Source organism: Schistocerca nitens, chromosome 8, assembly GCF_023898315.1.
Source record: "Schistocerca nitens isolate TAMUIC-IGC-003100 chromosome 8, iqSchNite1.1, whole genome shotgun sequence".
NCBI lineage: Eukaryota > Metazoa > Arthropoda > Insecta > Orthoptera > Acrididae > Schistocerca > Schistocerca nitens.
Window position 1 is genome coordinate 227,567,700 of NC_064621.1, and position 19,055 is coordinate 227,586,754.

The 19,055-nt window shown below is 36.8% G+C and overlaps 1 protein-coding gene across 3 annotated transcripts in view; it reads right to left on the reverse strand.

The window, feature by feature from the left end:
* Positions 1-19,055, reverse strand: part of LOC126199330 (outer dense fiber protein 3) — a 123,532-nt gene that overhangs the window by 9,034 nt on the left and 95,443 nt on the right. Inside the window, exons 3-7 of one of the 3 annotated variants that reach the window (XM_049936179.1) lie at positions 15,268-15,328; positions 13,548-13,618; positions 10,238-10,414; positions 9,527-9,660; positions 6,923-7,057 (exon numbers count right to left, since the gene is read on the reverse strand). In XM_049936179.1, the coding sequence (XP_049792136.1) occupies positions 6,923-7,057; positions 9,527-9,660; positions 10,238-10,414; positions 13,548-13,618; positions 15,268-15,328 (578 nt within the window). Of the gene's footprint in view, positions 1-6,922; positions 7,058-9,526; positions 9,787-10,237; positions 10,415-13,547; positions 13,619-15,267; positions 15,329-19,055 lie in introns of all 3 variants that reach the window. The other 2 variants (XM_049936177.1, XM_049936178.1) reach the window with 2 other exon arrangements.

The window sequence follows — 19,055 nt, forward strand, 5'->3', positions numbered from 1 at the left end:
GTAGTGACGAATGATAGTGTGCCAATTGTCGGAGAGGATAAAATTGTAGAAGTAGACGAATCTCATATTGCTAGACGAAAGAACCAGAAAGGACGACCTTATTAAAGTGAAATAGATCATATTTTGGAATTGGTGGGATAGAAAGAGAGTCGCGCAAGTTGTGAGGGTATTGTCCCGAGACAAGGTGACTTTAGTGGGTCTCATAAAACACTTCATACTGCCTTGAACAAAAGTCATCGCAGATGGGTTTCAGTTGTACAAGACTCTAAAAGCTGAAGGGTTCGACCACGAATTCATGAACCATTCTGTGGAGTTCGTCTCTTTGGATGACGCCAGTGTCCACACCCAGAATATTGAGCGGCTGTGGAAGTCTGTCAAGTCTACCATAAAAAGAGAAGGGCATCCAGGACAAAGAGACGAACTGTACTTGTTCCAGTACCTATACTTCCACAACTTGCGTTTGCAGAGGAAAGTCGACACATGCGACACTCTACCGATATTCATGCGTGATATTGGCAGAGTTTACCCTGGCTGCAGGAAAAAAGAAATTGCCCCTGTAACTTATACATCACACGGACTGTCACAAGACGATAACACCGATGACGAATAAGATATGTCGTCTCCTTTGAATTTACAAGTGCTTCTCTAACGCTTTTCTTTTGTCGTTGCTGTAGTGACAAATTCAAACATACTCATAACCCCCACCACGAGACTTCCATAATTGATTTACTATCCCACGTTTGATATGTATCATTTGGACCCCTCCGACTTCAATAGGCAATCATTCTTTGAAATTACCAATAATACCACTGGTCATTATAATGTCAAATTGCAATGGAATATTATCGGAGAAAGGGGAAAAAGTATGGCAGAAGAAAAAAAATAGTGTGAAAATTGATCAATAGGTGGCACTGTATGTGGCAGAATACGTAAATGAAAAGACCTTTCATGTGCACGACCCATTGAAGTTGGTATAAACACACTGGGTATACAGCTTTTCCTTCTTTCGCGTCTGAGACATTTGCCATGACTGTCTCAATGCAGGATCATTCTCTGCTTGTAAAGCTGTATTACAAGAATGATGACTGTGAACATGTTGCTCTGCAAAAGTTCCGGACACTGAAGGGTTTGAAAAAAGGTGTTGGCCCGATGACTGCCACGAGTCTGGAGAAAATGATTGGAAATTCAAAAAGACTGGTTCTTTTGGTGTCCAGCCTGGTAGAGGGAGGAAACGAACTGATTTAACATCAGTGGAAGCAGTGACCACGGCAATGCAGCAGGAGACAAGTGGTGGTGTGCAAACGTGTAGTGCGTGAATGATTGCCCGAGCATTGAACATACCCATGAGCATGGTGTGTAAAATGCTTCGAAACATCCCTCTTTGCTTTCCATTCAAAATTACCCATGTGCACGAGTTGCTTCCTGTTGACCTGCCAGCAAGAGAGACCTTTGCTTTAGAATTTCTTGCTTACATGGAAGTCGACAATGATTGGCCGTGGAAGATTTTGTGGACAGACGAAGCCCACTTCCATCTGACGGGATATGTCAATACACAGAATTGTTGAATAAGGGCAACGGAAAATCTACATGCAAATTAACCAGCACAACTTCATCCTGAAAAGGTCACTGTGTGGTGCGGGTTTACGGCATCATTTATCATATGGCCATATGAGACAGGTGCTTCTGATTCTTTACCTGTACCATCACTGGTAAGCACTTTGAGTATCTTTTGCACAACCACATCATTCCAGGTCTCCAACAGTGTGGATGGGATCATTTTATGCAAGATGGTGCACCTCCACACACTGCAAATGAAGTTAAGCAGCTGCTGAAGCACCATTTCGGAAATGCTAGAATTACCAGCCGCCATTTCCCTACAGCCTGACCATCCCGATCACCTTATCTTAATCCGTGTGATTTCTGGCTGTGGGGTATCTGAAAGATGTTGTGTGCAGTGTTCCGATTGCAAACTTAGCAGCGTTGAAGGCACACATTGTGCAGCACATTCTGAACGTGACCCCAGAAACACTTTGATCAGATGTGAAACATGCTGTTTCTTGATTTCAACTTGTTGCAGAAAATGGTGGACAGCATTTGAACATGTTTTGTGCCAGTCACACGGAAATTAATAATCCCATCTGATTTGGATTGATGCTTTTTATGCGGTTTTAGGCCTCAGGTGAATTAAAAACTGATGTGATTGATGCTTTTTATGCAGTGTTTGGCTCCAGGACAATTAAAAACCAATGTAATTGATGCTTTTTATGCGGTTTTTGGCCTTAGGACAATTAAAAACTGATTTTTCCTATCCGATGTGATATGACCTTGCAGTGGTGGATGGACTTATGTAACTAACAGTATCATGTCTGTACACCCATGCATGCTGAATAGTACAGTTTGTTTAATGTCAAACATACACCTTAGGCTTTGTCGTACGATTCATTTGTCATTTGTAGTCGACCACTATTAAATTATGATGCTTACAGGGCCATGTATTGTAACTATTTATTTTTCTTCTGCCATACTTTTTCCCCCTTCTCCAATAATATTCCATTGCAATTTGATGTCATTCTGACCAGTGGTGCTATTTCTACAGTGGTTTGAAAGTTTAATTATAATCATTCTGTATATTTGTTGGGAAAAATTTACTCTGTAGCTACATTAAATTGTAATAGGTTCTATTTTTAAATTGTGTTCTGCATTCCAGCTTTTCATAAACACACAAGTCTATTTTGGACACTCCCTCCCATCTGCTAGTCCTCCCCCCTCCCCCTCTCTTCACACACACAGTGTGTTGATTACACAACGAAGAAGTGCATTATTGGTTCTGGAACATTACAGATACCAGCTCAGATGTATGCAATAGTGTTAGTATGTGGCAAATTTCGCTGCTGAGACCTCTAAGGAACCTCATCATTATATTCTCATGTTCTTACTGCTCCTTATCTTTTCCTTTCTCTTTTGATCTCCCTTCTATCAGTTTGTGTTTTCCTTATAGTGCTTACTTTAGGCTTCTCACGCTACCTTTTCTTTTGTGACCTTCAGCTTTCATTTCTCTTTTGATTTTCTGTTGGCCTCATCTCTCACTTGATGATTTTTTTCTATACTGCTCATATTTATAATATAGTATGTTGGCTTTTTTAAGCCTATCTCATTTTTGTAGTGCTGATCTGCTTCCATCCCTTTTGCCTAGGAAAATGGCTCCATCTAGCTGCTTAAAATTTAAATCCTCCCTTTCTTATATGGAATGCTCCAAGCATACCCTCCTGAAATACTTAATTATTTTGTAGCTGCAGAGCTTTCATTGTTTATTAGTGCTAGTAATCAGTCTTTTTATAGCTCACTGGCTGATTTGTTATTGCTTCCAAAGGATGTAGGATAGTCAACATCATTGTTCCAAGTATACTTTGATGGAGACAAAGTGAAACTCATTTGCTATTTTCACTTCTCATCCAATCTGGTTAGTCTCTCGTGACTTCATTTCTGGGTGACTTTTTCTAACTCTGTCGCTTTCCCTAAACGTCATCAGTTCTATTCCTTCACCCCTCTTCCTTCCCCTTCAACCCTTCTGCCAGGAGGAGGAGCCACTGGCTCTGAAAGCTTACATAATTTAATACCTTTAAATGTATTTTCTTTTGCCACTGCTTGGTGAGTAGATTTTTTTAAATCTATCCTTTCACATCATTTGTTATTTTGTCATATGTTCAGCACATGTCATCAAAAAGCCAGTATAATGTATATGAATAATGGCTCTGAAATAGGCACAGGTCATTGTCAGAGATGAAAATTGGAGTGTGGTTGTTACAGATGTATTTTCTGTACTAACACATTGGATATTGCTGCTTTTTTTGTTTTGGGTATTGTTGTTGGTACCACACTTATCTTTATTTCTGCTTCCAGTGCTGCTGCCATCCTTGCAGTGTCCACTATAATCATTTGCTTTACTCCCCAATGGTTCTCTCAATATACCAGTCGGTATCTGATAATTTTGGTATCTGTTTCTGGAATTTGTTCTTTAATTTAAATAACTAGAAAAGTAATACTTACATTATCAAATTATCCTCTGAGTCTTCATAATGCATGTACACATGTTCCTTTCCTCATCCCACACTTATTTTGGGGTCAAATTAAAAGAAAATCAAATAACCCACTCACTACCTTTTCTTTCATCTTTTCATTAGAGCATCACAAACACATAAGGATTAATTCATTGTATCAGACACATGGTGATAATTTTAACATATTGAAAGGTTAATTCTTTTGGGCCTAATTAGAATTGCTATTTCATGCAGTCTCTTAACATACTTGGCCTCCAGCAGCTTTCGTTGCCACAAACCATTGTTTCAGATTGCAGTTATCATCGAGTGTGATCTTGGTGTACTTCATTTCTAAGAAGTAAGCATTTCTTAAGGTGATTATGGGTATTTTGAAACTACATTTAAGAATGTTCCAAAGGACAACAACTTCCCTAATAGATCATAACATTCTCTTACATTGGTGGCAATAACCGTGCACTGTAAGCACACTTTTTTGTGCCGGAACTGGATTTACTGTATCAAACGTTATTGTCTTCATTAGGATAGCAGCTAACAGTCAAAGAGATGATGGAAATCCAAATATATAAAATAATGATTTGGTTGTATCCATGTGACCGTAAGGACAGCCATCTGTGAACTTTGTTCAGCTCTGAAGTGTTACATCTAATTTAAAAAAGTGCCTTAAAAGACAGACTGAAGTTGGTGGTTAAGTACTTCTCTCCTGAAACAATCATATTAATCCAATACATGGTGACCAGCTCTTACAAGTTATATAGCAGTAAATAATATGAAGTGACTGGTAGAATGGCAATGGCTCACCACTATCACTGGCTTTGACTACCTTTTCACAGAGAATTTTAAGACTGTGCCATAAACTATTTTTCTCTGCCAGTCATAGGATTTTCAATATGTAGATTTTACAACTCTCTCTTGGCCTCATGGCAGGATAGCATTGCAGTGTCATTAATAATGTGGATGGCTTGAAATACCATGGCTGCTCACATTTTACTGTCTAGCACTGGACTTAAATAGTGGCTCATTTGTCCATTGTTACAACCTGCAACAGCCAGTGATAGGTACTGTCACAAAACATATTTGATGTGAGCAGAAGTGACTTCATCTGAATTTAAATACTTGTTTCGCAGTCTTGCCATGGAGATCCATCAAAAACCAACATTAGAGATGTTAGAATTAGAAGGTAACTGCTCTCTGGGTTTGGCTCCCATGATTTGGATTATACTAGATTTGCTGAAACCTATTTTTTTTCCCACCATGTATTGTAAGTGCTTGACAAACAGATAGAAAGTACAAGTCCTGAAGACATCAGAGTTGCATGCCTTGGCAAAAATAATTCTAATCAATGGGATGACAAGATTTCTGTTTCTTTGATGTTAAAACTAACTCTTACCTCAGTTGTTTACCAGTGTGCATTACACACTGTATTTAGGATGCGGAATAATAAGCCACTAGTCATAAAATTTTCAACAGAGATATTATACCCATTTAAGTTGTACTTTTTTATGCTTGAAGTTCTTTGCAATGATACTTTCCGTTACATAGAAAACACCAATTCCCTCACCAATATACACTGATGAGCCAAAACATTAGGACTGCTGCCCATCACAAGACTCATTGTCACCTGGTGGCTTTGCGAGCATGTGATGTGGTAAGGAACACAAATGAATGGACCAAAGATGACTGGGGAATCATTCTAGTGGCCATAAGGGCAGAAAGCAGGGAAATCCACTTAATGAGTGACTTTGAAAAAAGGCTGATTGTTATGGCCCTGCACTTGGAAATGGTGAAGCTGGTTGGCTGTTTGCGAGCATTTGTGGAAACAGATTGAATGATTGCGGTTAGATGATGAGATGGTCAACATCAACACTATTCATGGAATGTGAAGGTTGGAGACTTGCCCACTCTGTAAAGCAGCATATGCAGTGATCTGTGACAAATGTAATACCAAAACACAATCTAGTGCAGACACAGTTATTATGTAGGTGAGCCCTACATGTTCCCCTGTTAACCAAATGATATCATCAGTTATGACTGCAGTGGGCACAGGATTGTTTCATTCGGATCATGGATCAATGGAAACATATCACTTGGTTATATGAATTACATGCCCATTACACCAGGTTATTGGTCGTGTCCAGATATGCCATTGTCCAAGCGAATGGCTACACAAAACATATGCCACATCAGAGAAGCAGGATGGTGGGAACGGTGTTATTATGTAGAGGTCATTCACCTGGGCTCCCATGTGACCTGTGGTAGCAATTGAAGGCTCCATGACAGTTAGGATAACATGAATATTATTGCAGACTACATGCATCCCTCCATGATTGATGTTTTCCCCATCAGCAGTGGCATATTACAGTAAGATAATGCTCCTCTTACAAGTCCAGGATCATGCTACAGCAGTTTAGGAGCATGATAGTGAACTCATGTTGGTGTCTAGGCCACCAAATGTGCCTGATCTGAACCTGATGGAACACATCTGTAATGCTGTTGGGCACCAGCCCTGCACCCATACCACTGACCAGTAATTTACAGGAGTTATGCAACTTGTGTGTAGACATCTGGTGTATCATACCTTCAGAAACATGCCGAAGACTTGTCAGATTCATACCACACATAATTGCTGCTGTATTGTGTTCCAAAGGTGGGCCAACATGTTGTGCAGGTGGTCATAATGTTTTGGCTCATCAGTGTAAAATTCAATTATAAAATAAGAAAGGGTAGAAACAAACTTGTAAACATAGAAGCATTTTGCATTCAGCACTCAAGCACAGCAGCAAACCTGTCCCATTTATGTGTCAAAGCAAAGCCAGAAAATTGCACCCTAACCCAACAGCAAGCACCCACTAAGAGTGCTACGTTACCTAGCAGGAGCCCCTCCTGTGGCCACAGAGTTGCAGCTTCTGCTCAGCCAGCAAATCAGCCCTCGATGTCCCCACATATGGGGAGTGCTTGATTCCAAACGAATGAGCAGGGGCCCATGGCCTGTTGAGGGTTACCTGGTGCAACCCGTTGCAGTTACATAGTTAGTCTTTAATATAACTGTCAGTGCTGATGGAACACATTTCCATACCTCATTCATCTCTGGAAATTTTCTTTTAATATTCCTTGTTCAAAAGCATTATTGCAAAAATTAGTACAAATTTATTCAAGGCAAGATTAGTGCAGTAAAATTTATCAGGGTCTACTGGCTATATACTGTGCTCTTTGATTTCAACATATTTTGTACTTGTGGTTAAATCAATAAATGGGTTATTCAATAATACAATTACAAAAAAGCAATATACATTTGCACAGGGAATCAAATTAATTAGTTGCCTCTCAGATTGGTGTATTGTTATACTGTGCTGGTACTAAGTATTTGGTATTTCACTAACTGTTATAATAATAGTACAAAATTAATGTGATATGTTAACTAGTTCTGTATTTATTAGACTTGAAAATCACACTTCTAAATGAATATTGAATGTCATTTTAGCAATACAGCTTCACTCATGACAAAAACAATGAAATGATGATAACGGAATTTATAACCCGAAAAGCAGGCACATGTGTGGAAGGTAGAACAATAAACTGATAATTGAGTTTTGAACAGTTCACATCTTTCACTCCATAAAATTTATTTGTAGGAATGAGTAGCCTATCTAGAACTTAATTATTATTGTGAGTGAGATTTAGTACCTCAGACACATTGCTTTTTCTGTATTTGAAGGGGAGAGGATGTTAACACCTCACTGAAGAGAAAAGGAAGGCAGATAAGATTAATATCCTATCACCATCTATATCATTGAGAGGTGTAGCACTAGCTAAAAGAAGATGAGGAATGAAATTAGACATGGCCTTCTTGAGGAAATGATCCCAGTATTCACCTGAAGTGATTTAATAGAACCATATAAAACTGATGATACTTAAACCATTCTGCTCTCAAATACTAGTCTATTGCCTTCACTATAGTGTCACACTGCTTGCTAATATATCTTTGACAGTAAGATTGTTAAAAACATACTACAAAATCAGCACTGAAAAGAATGAGAAGAAATTAAATTATGACATTCAGCACATACCTTTACCTAAGCTTATTTGGCATGTAGCAGAACATTCAAGTAATGAAGTATCAGTATAACAACTTTCAAATGCAAATCTATTTTTCTAATACTGCGCCAATCACTTTGTCTCTTCACAAGGAAGTTGTGTCTTTGGGGAATCTGGTGGTTTTACTTGTTTATTTATTTTTTAAATTAAATGTTTAAAACGTATTCTAAAATAGTGATACATGGTGATTATATTAATTGTTCAAAGTCATTAGCAGGAATTGGCAATTAATTGCCTTCTTTATAAATATTAATAGAGTTCTTTAATTTTCCAACCAAGTAAGGTGGAACAGTTGTTAAGAAACTGAACTTGCATTTGGGAGGACAGCAGTTCAAATCCATACCCAACCATCCAAATTTAAGCCTTCTGTGGTTTTTTAAATTCACTTCAGGTTAATACCAGGCTAGTTCCTTTGAAAAGGTCCATAGTCAGTTCCCTTTTCTGCACTTCTCCAACCCCCCCTAGAGCTCCACTTATATTGACCTCATTTCCACTGGACATTAAATTCTTATCTTCCATCTGTAATTCTACACATTGTAAAAGGAGGTCTCTTTGATTTAATTCATAATATATTTGTTCATACACATTCTTGGACAATTATTCTCTGATAGCATTTATTATGAACTACTGGCAGTTCCAGTTAGACAGTGATATTTACCTTCTCTGGTATACTGAAAAGTAAATGCTGAAACATAAGTTATGGGTCCCAACTAGTTTTCAGAAATGAACATTTTTCACATAATTAGATCTTTAAAACAATTGCTGTACAGTGTTCTGTTTGAAGATTTCTGTGTGTTTGTGTGTGTCACAAAGGTTAATTCTTTCTTCATTGTGTTAAGTAATTGTTGGTTATGAATTAAGCTGCTGATTACTTATGTTTCTGTACAAAATCTGTGCTAGCTTTATGTATGCTTGAAGCACATCTTCATTTTTAGAAAATAAGCACATTTCATGAACTTTGTTACATTTGTTAGGTGACTCGAACCCCCAGTAGTGTTACTGAAATCACAGATGACTCTTAATTACAGCATAACATACATCAAATGCTTGTGTTACTGATGGGTTTCCCTGTTTGTTAGAAGCAAGTGGTGACAAACAACAACAGACAGTCACTTATCAAACAGTGAGTTTTTACTTACCAAAACCATGACTATTTTGGATGGACTTAGTCATTTACATAACTTGTTGTCTTTATACAATGCTCTCAGAAAGACACCTTGTATGAAGAATGCATACTGTTATAGATGAATGACTTCAGTCAGTAGTAGTCATGGTTTCAATTAGTAAACAAAGCACTGCCCTTCAATTGTGCTGCTGATGTTGTTTATTTACAGTTAAAATATGTTTTCCTAAGGTGTTAGTAGTGTGCTGTTTACCTTCTCTGGAGAATGTGCCCCTGGCCCTGGCTTTTGTGTTGAGTCTGAAGGTAGCTGGTAACGTGAGCTGATGGAGTATGCTGGAGAGCGTGCTTTGTAGTTTTCTGCCCGTGCATCGTTGTAGGTACCTGGGCCTGGCACAAGAATACGGTCATCAGTAAGTTCCTTCTGCCTCCCAGAAATGGTGAATGCTGGAGCCTGCTTTTTGTTACCCTCCTTTGTGGCACCCAACACTGTTGGAATGTTGTACACATTAGGAGCTGTAACAACAGAAAATAAAACTCCTTTATATTAATCTTCAGAAAATGTTCCTGTGTTCTGCATCCGTAGAAATGATAGAAACGTACTGGAGCTAAGCAGGATTCCTTAAGAAAATTGGAACACATAGACAAATAGCATGCTCTAGATTACAAGAAATAATAAAAATCAAATAAGTAATTTACCAACTGTTGCAGTCACTGGGAATACTACTTGGAATTTTACTTACTGTGCAGTTTAGTCATGGAGTTTACTACATGGAATGGAAGGAAATTACTCAAAAAATGGAAATGTCAGTTGTTCTTGAACTGCCAAATTAAAAATGAACAATAATATATATAACAATAATATATATAACGAGCGTTAAAATTTATTTTTGGTGGCAATATAAATATTCCAATTAATGTTAAGAAATAGCAGGATATTTAAGCCAGATATATAAAAACTACTTGCCTGGAGTAGTGCTAGGCTTCTCAACCTGAGTTTTCAGACCAAAAGTGTACTTCGGGGAGTTGTCAAGGACTACTTTTTCTGATTTTTCTGGATTGTAATCACCAGGAGCTGGTGTGTTGTCATGGCGTGGGTCCTTGGGGCGCCCATGAAGAGTGGCAGCTGGAGGACTGTCCTTTCCTAACAAACAAAGAGACATGAAATTATTAGTATTTTTACTGTAAATCCCAACTGTTTTAAACTGCCAGAAAGTTTTTGGTGGCATCTTATAAACAGCAGCTATTATTGGGTGTCTTTAGGGCAATTGTTCCTGTAAGAGTTACCATTTTTTTATTCCTTACTATGATTCTTTAGAATAGAGGTATGGTAAGGTGTTTACTCTTTCCTTAATGCTGATTATGTCTGCAGTATAATTCCATTGATAGTCACATGTAGTCATATATATGGTATACTACCAAATTTTCATCGGCTCTCACAATGCAGTACACATGACTGGAATGTTATGTGACTACAAGAAAATTGCATAAATGGGATGTGGAATCAACACAGCCATTCTGAATTCACATTTTGAGTGGAATAGTGTCCAAAATTAAGGTATTTTAAATAGTGGTAATCATTCAAATGATAAGGGACACAGTAGTGTCTGAACCTATCAAAAATAATTGCTTATCTTTGTAGAATTTTGTAGTATCTGACAGAAATTTGTGTATTTGATAGTAAATGTGGGAGTGATGTGATTTTGTATGTGAGTGATTGTAGTTCTGTGTGATACAATTCCAGTCACTGGTTTTAGAATTGTGTACATTTCATTTCATTCCACAACAGTAATTTGTAGAACAGAAAAGCAAACCATTACAGCAAGAAGAGGTATTCTGGTAATGGCCCATTAGCTGTTTGTCAGCATAGGGCTTGGCATATGACTAACCCCTAGGCCATCCACTTTCAAATGGAAAAAGGTCTGTCTCTGGAGAACAACTGAAGCAGTTTAAAACAAATAGAGCAAAGGTGCCAGTGTAAAATAGCATCTCAAAGGGAACATAATCATTCTAGAAGAAACTTTCCCATGCCAAAATGCACATGATGGCTAAACAAAAAAATTCTTGTTGCCATATGTTTTTGGGAGAACTTGTTTGACGAACAAAGTGTCACCAAAAAGACCTAGTGCAAGCCTTGATATTGTGTCTGGAGAATGTACCACAGATGATTCAATGAGAGGAAAGCATGAGATACAGGAGAACACTTCACGACAGGATACACTTATACATAGAGTTCTGTTCTGTGACAGTCTTTGGAAGGTCAAGATGGCTCACTTCTTTGAAATGGGCACTTATCATGTCTGTTACTGCCACTTGCTCCACACTTTGCTGCTACAGTGTTGTGGGTTTCCTGTAGATGCTCCCAAATTTGTTGTGCATAGCTAAGTATGCAAGGCACATGAGAAGAAGCTGTGGCTTCAGCTCTTGCTACTACCTACTTCTACATAATGTACCATCAATATGTCCTGGAAGGAGGTAGTCTATTGTCTTTCATAAGTCTTGTTCCTGTATAATGTGTGTTTCTAGAGTTGTCCAGGCAAACACCTTCAGAGAATCTCACTCTCTGAGCAGCCAATAAATATTTGTTATTCTCCATCATTCACTTGCTGTAAAGCTTTTGTTGGTACAGTTGTGCTTATTCACACTGGTTCAATACAGATGCTTGACAACACTAATATTTTATTGCCTGGTATCCCACATTTCCATATTATGTTCCTTCTTGTCTTCTTCAGGATGTCTGCACACTGTTTCAAAATTTAATTGGCATCTAGTAAGCAGCATCCTGCTCAGATCAATTTAACTAATTGAACCTCATTGCCTAAATTAACCCTACTACTTTTCCTAAAAAGTCAAGATCCATAGTGCATTTTTTCAACAGAAATTGATGTGTATATATGGAAGAGGCTGCAGCAGATGTGAGACTATAGTATTACAACTGCATACCTAACATTTTGTGGCAAATGTGTGGGTTGAGACTGTCTCAATCCACGGTCTGTGGTGATATAGATGCTGTCTCGGTATGCAATGATAAGCAACATAAAATGTGATTGTGATTGTTTCAGATGACTCAGCTATCTTTGGTCTGGAAACACTGTTTGATACAGCTATGCAGCCTTGGGCCCATTACAATTTGTGTGGCTATACATAACAATCATGTCTTCCTGCTCATGAAACAAATATCCTGTCATGTTTGAACAGGGCACTTTCAGTTAACTTATAACCTGTAGCACATGTACATAATTGACACATTGAAGACAAGTCTGTCTCCCTGCTGATACAATACCTTCTAGAATACAATGAGTCAAATGTGTGTGTAAGTAAATGGAGTTGTTGGGTTGTACCTGAAAAGCCATTGAATGTCAAATTTCATTAACGACTCAAAAACAAAGGATTTTTTTGACATATATGTAAATGAACTTTCTTATCTTAGTAATAGATATTATTTTTTGGCAATTGTAGTATATATTTCAGAATAGAATTCAGCCATTTGTTGCAAATATATTGTTACTTTGCTGTTCTGGTTTTGACAAATTAATCTGTATCTTCAGAAGTGTACAATTATACATCTTTAGGCTTTGGCTATACAGTTATGTAAAGTATAAGAAGTGTTTTACAGAAAATTACTTAGTATTGGTTTAGCAGAAGTGAGTACTTTCTTCACAGAAGCATAATGCCATGATATGTCCAGAAATGAACATTTTTTTAAAAAAAGTGTGTTGTATGCAAATTTCCTTATATACCTCAATTACACTTTTTATCTGCTTTTATATGGATGATGATGATGATGATGATAATAATAATTTTATTGTCATTTAGCCATTACAGAACTTGACAATGTCACACATATAACACAATATAACAAAACAGTGGGCTTGTTATTAGTGTCACACTATTATATTACAGTTGAAATATTCATTTATTTCATAGAATAGGTGGGTCACTAACTGGTATTCTGTGCTGCTGGCACAACAGCTTGACACATTCATGGATTTGATTAACATGCTATAAATTATTAATCTGTGTTTACAATAATTGCATTCAATATTTACATTTTTGAACACAGCATGGCAGTGTGCAACTTGATTTCAATGATTAGGTAATTCTTAGTACATTGTAATCAGTTTAAAGAATTTTTTTGTGATTTATTGTATCACGTTAGGCATCATAAGAAGTAATTAGAATGGGGAAGCACATAAAATCATTATTTTCCTTTTTTTTTATTTCATCTGAGGATGGTGTGCTAAATGAACAAAGAAAGTGTGTGATCAGAAACTTACCTTTTGCACTAAGACCAGTCACATTGTACTGGCCTGGTCCAGGACCTGCACTGTCATTCTTGCTGTTGTGCCTGAAAAAATTATCATGAAACATATAATCTGGGTGCTAATATGCAGAAAAGTAAACAACAAATCATATCATGAGCTGTGAATTGAAACATGTCAATTCTTCTGTAACATGTCCCAGTTCTCACAACAGTAATGAGGTGGAGTAATAGTTATAAGACTCGACTAATACTGGGGAGGAGAAGCTCATGTCAGGGAATCTTCGTTTACATTTTCAGTAGCTTCTGTAAATCACTTTCGATGTAGGCAGGGATTATTGGGACTTTAACATCTAATTGTCCTTTCTGTTTCTTGTTTTAGGTTCTGAAGGAAGTTTATTATTATTTATTTAATCACTCATTTTTACATTATGTTGATATAATGATAATGGCATAAATAACAAGTTAACATAAAGTTAACTATGTGCACTGAAAACCCAGTGACCTGATCTGCACGTATTGATGACAGCTGTCATTTGCAGTTACCAACATAGTGAAGGATACAGTTTTAGCTCCTGTAGGACATAGACTACAAGCTCTGATCTCGTTGTTTCTAGTTTTGGAGGTACTGGCCAAAGCACAAAGGATACTAGTTAGATTTACCTTTTATATGGGATGTGCAGTTGTTCTTAATACTGGTTTTATTTCAACTGTGTCTTACTGTTAGCTATTTTATTGCTGTCGGTTTTTACATTAGGGACTATATAATTAGAAATATGTTTTCTGTGACGTGTTAAGGATGTTAATGTCAAGTTAACTGTTGTCAGCTATATTTCAGTTTGAGTACCATATACTGCTAATCATTCAACTTTCATTTTATGGACAAGTTAGTGAATTATTTGCTAATGACATAGTGCATTCCAAATTTTAGATGTATGCAAAGAAAGTATTAGTGGACATGGTGAGTTCTGAAAAGAAAAAACTGGCACATTTCTCAATAGCATTATTTTTAAGATAGCTTTATCATAACTTGAAAATTCTTTCTACCCATCACTGGCATATATTTTAGTGTTAATTCTTCTTCTCCAGAATCAGTTTTATCATCTCTGTAAATAAGAAAAACAAATCTACTTCTTTCATAAATGAATTTTCATTCTGGAGTGGGGTGTGCACTGATTTGGAACTTACTGGTAGATTAAAACTGTGTGGCAGACTGGGACACAAATCTGGGACCTCTGTCTTTTACAGGCAAGTGCTCAACCAACTGAACTATCCAAGCACAAATCGCCCTGAGCCAAGCACAACTCACTTTTAACCATGCTTGGATATGACAGTCCGTGGAACACTTGCGTGCTGTAGACAATGGTCGTGGGTGCAATTCTTCATCTTACACACAGTTTTAATCTGCTGGGAAATTTAAAGAATACTTATTGTTCTTGCATAATCAAAGATGTCATGAAGTCAGTGTTGGTTTGGCACAGTAATGTTGTATGAGCTATTTTCCTGTCAGAGATGGTCTGCCCATGTTTCTCCATGTAGGGAACTAGCTCAATCAGTCAGTAATTGTAAACCTATGTTTTTATAGAAAGTAATCAAAGACGAAATTTGGTGATTCTCATATACATAAAACATTTTAGCTATACTATGTATGATAAATCAACTTATCAGTTTCATCCACAAAAATTAGCTTTCATAAAACCAGAAAATTGCACAAAATGAGCTGTCAAAGTTATTACCTGCTGCCAAAGCTGAATGCCGGAGCACGTCCCCGTTTAGAATCAGGAACAGCAGAACCTCCTGCAGAAATAAAATAGCAATCATCAGTTTTAGAAAGGCTATCCTTCATTGCCTTGTCACTAAAATTTTGCTTCTTTAGTGCAGCACCTTTAGCTGCTATGTTAATGAAGTGTCTTTGCTTAATATTGCTATCAAAAACATTTTATTCTCTGGTCACACTACAAACAATTGCAAATTTAAGATGGAAGGACTGATGTCAAGAATAACATACAATAATAACAAATATCATTAAAAAAAAGACTAACAACTGCATGATATGTAGACCACATTATAGACTGTAGCAGTTTCATGACTGAATTCAAACAAGACTTTCAGACACATTGTTTGTGTAGGAAACCAATATATTGTATGTGTGTGTGTGAAGCAATGTATAGTATGGCAATGTGTCTGACAAAATAAGTGTGAAAATGATTTTACGTGAAATGCTAGAATGAAAAATGTTAAACATAAATAGATACTTTTTTTAAAAGAAATAATGATTGTTGACTGTATCCCATAATTTATTCTTACTCTCTGTTCCTCACTGACTAATTATGATCTTTTTTGTTATGTTGCGAACATCAATATTAGGATATTTTCCTAAATTCAGAGTATCACCTGCGGTCGTCGATCTAAAATTTCACCATAAATTTTATATCTTCAGTTTTTTACTGATTTCTCATGTGCCTTTTCATAGTTAATCATCTTACCCAGAAATGAATATGAATGAGCTAAATTCTTGGTGAAAGTCAAGCACATCTAATGTACTTTATTTTCCCCCTTCTGTCATTTCCATCTTACCCAGAAATGAATGTGAATGAGCGAACGTCTTGGTGAAAGTCAAGTACATCTAATGTACTTTATTTTCCCCCTTCTGTCATTTCCAACATAAATGCTAATTTTGAGACCTGTTATAGTAAACCTATTTGGTTACTGCAGCTGCTTGTGTAGGACATTTTAGTGAAAAGATCTCCAAGTTTATTTGCTAAATTAATGATCTAAAAATGACTAAGAAATTTATGCACTGTGTACCTCATAACTACATTACTTGCGAATAGTGTTAGTGTCTACTTTGTAGCAGTTCTCTCAAAAACAGTTTTGTGTTGATATGATAGGCAAAGCTGTTCTTGTTCAGTGTTATGGATCTTATCTGGCACTACCGTATTTTACAGTTCACTTGTGTTTTGACTGTACAACTTAAATGAATTGTCCATTCCAGAAAGCCTGTGAGCAGTTCTCAAATGTTGTACATTTTCGTATCATGGGGATTTAGCCTTTTAGATAAAATCTCTGATTGCAAAGAGAAAGGATTGAAGGAACAAGTAATTCTTGAAAAGCTATGCAAATGGTCAGCAGTATTCTACAAGGCACTTTGTACATCTAGCTGTTTGATTATTGTCTTGTTTGATATCATAGTGATATTCTACAACACTAAACAGTGAATGAGTTGCAAAACATATGCATAACATAATACATGCAGAAGAGATTAAAAACAACAAAGAGAAAATGGTGAAACTGTCATTTTACAACAATGCTGTGCAGCACATAGCATGGGGCAATTACACTATTTCTGCAAAAATGGAAATGTGGAGGTCAGTTACGTACCTGTCTTAATAATGGAGTCTTGTCTATGAGTAAAGAAGCACTCCAAATGACAAACCATAGAACTTGCCTCAATGATATATGCACTTTAGTATTAATGTTACCAGGAATTCCCATTCATTATTTAATATTTCACTGTGATTTGTCATTTTTTTCTACTTAGGCTCTTGGGGTTCTGACTTTCTCCATCTCTAAGCTGTCATAAAATGAGCAAGTGATATCCATTTTTTGCAATGATTTCAATATAAATATCTGATTTTTTTCAGAAAGCACGGTGTTGTGTCTCTGTATGACACATAAGTGAAAGCCTGCACTCTGTGCACAAATTCAGGTTTGATGAATTTGAAAAGCTTTGTTTTGGTCTTTGACTTCACACCTTTTATTTTTATGATATTGGGTTCTTTGGATCGTTCATTCACTTGCTCTGTGTTTCGTGGATGTAAAGTTTGTGAAGTACCACATCTCATTGTTAATGTAGATGTACATAAGGAAATTATTGTTAACTTCTGTAATAAAATTTACATGCAGTTGCAACCACGGTTCATTCTGTGGCTAGGTGAAGCACCTTAGTCAAGGTTCCATGCACATTTTTTTCCCTCCACAATGTCATGTGAAATGGTTTTAACAGTAATTTTGATTAGCTGTGCAACCTTGCGAATGCTTGTCCTCGTCACTTATGGAAGAAAGAACACAATTTTAATTACTATAAAAATATCAGAAATCACTCTTTACAGGAAGTCTACATCTATATCTAGATTTTGTAAGCTGCTGAATGGTGTGTGGTGGAGAGCACCTAATGAACTACTATTACTTCCCCCCTTTGCTGTTCCAGCAGTGATTGGTGCTTGAGAAAAAAGACTGTTGATATCCTTCTGTATGAGCTCAGATCTCTTTAATTTCACTTTCAAAATCTTTTTACAAGATATGTGTAGGACGAAGAAGGATGCTGATTGACTCTCTTACTAAAGTAAGCTCTCAGAATTTTAATAGTGAAGCACACTATATTGCTGATGAATGACCCTGTTTGTAAATACATAGGCAAAGCTGCTTGCTTTATTGTTTATTTTTATTTGTGCCAGACTGGTATCAGGCTATAGGCCCACTTAAGTAGGTGTGTATTTTATTATTGTGCTCTCACGGAAATTCCATAATTTTTAAAAATTTTACTTTAATTCCTAAATGGTTTCAACCAAATCCTTGTTGTGTTACAGATGAGGCAATGATGAGGCTCACCTGTAACACAACGGAGACATGCTAGAAATCAACTAAAAATTCAAGTATAATTTTAGGAAGAATCTACAGATATTCTATGAGGGTACGAGAATAAATTATACAATCACTGAAGATTGGCATGTAGACCAGTAATGGTCCGCTCAAAATAAAAATGGACAATAAAACAAGCAGTCTTCTCTATATGCATACAATGTAGCTTCATAAAGGCTACAGCACTCTGTGAAAACAAAACACTGTGATGTAAAATACAACTATTACAGTGTCTGCCACTGGTGTTGGATGAGCATCTCTGTGGCATCTTTGCATGCACAAACGAACCAGTGATGAAACACTCTGTTTTCTGTGTATCTCCTGTATTTACTTTATCAATTGTACCTCATGAGAGTTTTAGGCTGAGGACTAGTATTTAAGTATCAGTCAAAAGATGGTTTTGTAATGTATACTCTTCATGTGGCAACTACACTTTCCGAGGATTTTTCAAAAGAATATGTGTGGGATCTGCCATCAGTCAACTTATTTTATGCAATTTATCCTTTTGCAGTCACCCTGTACTCATTCTCCTAGATATTTAATGAATGTGTTTCTGGAGATTTTTTGGCAGTTATGGAACCAAAAATAATTGTTATTTTTGCCCATTTACACACAATGCGTTCCATTTTTTTTTTATTTTGAAGGCCAATTGTCAATCCCTGCACCAAGCATATGTCCTTTGCAGGTCTCCCTGCATATAAGTAAGATTTTCTGGCATAGAAATTTTTGTATATTTATTAACAACATCAACAGACAGTCTCATGGAGTTTCTGCAGGGTCAATTATGTTTATGGTGGAAAGTAATTTTCTAGACTGTAATGCTCCCTTGAAGGCCAATTGTCAATCCCTGCACCAAGCATATGTCCTTTGCAGGTCTCCCTGC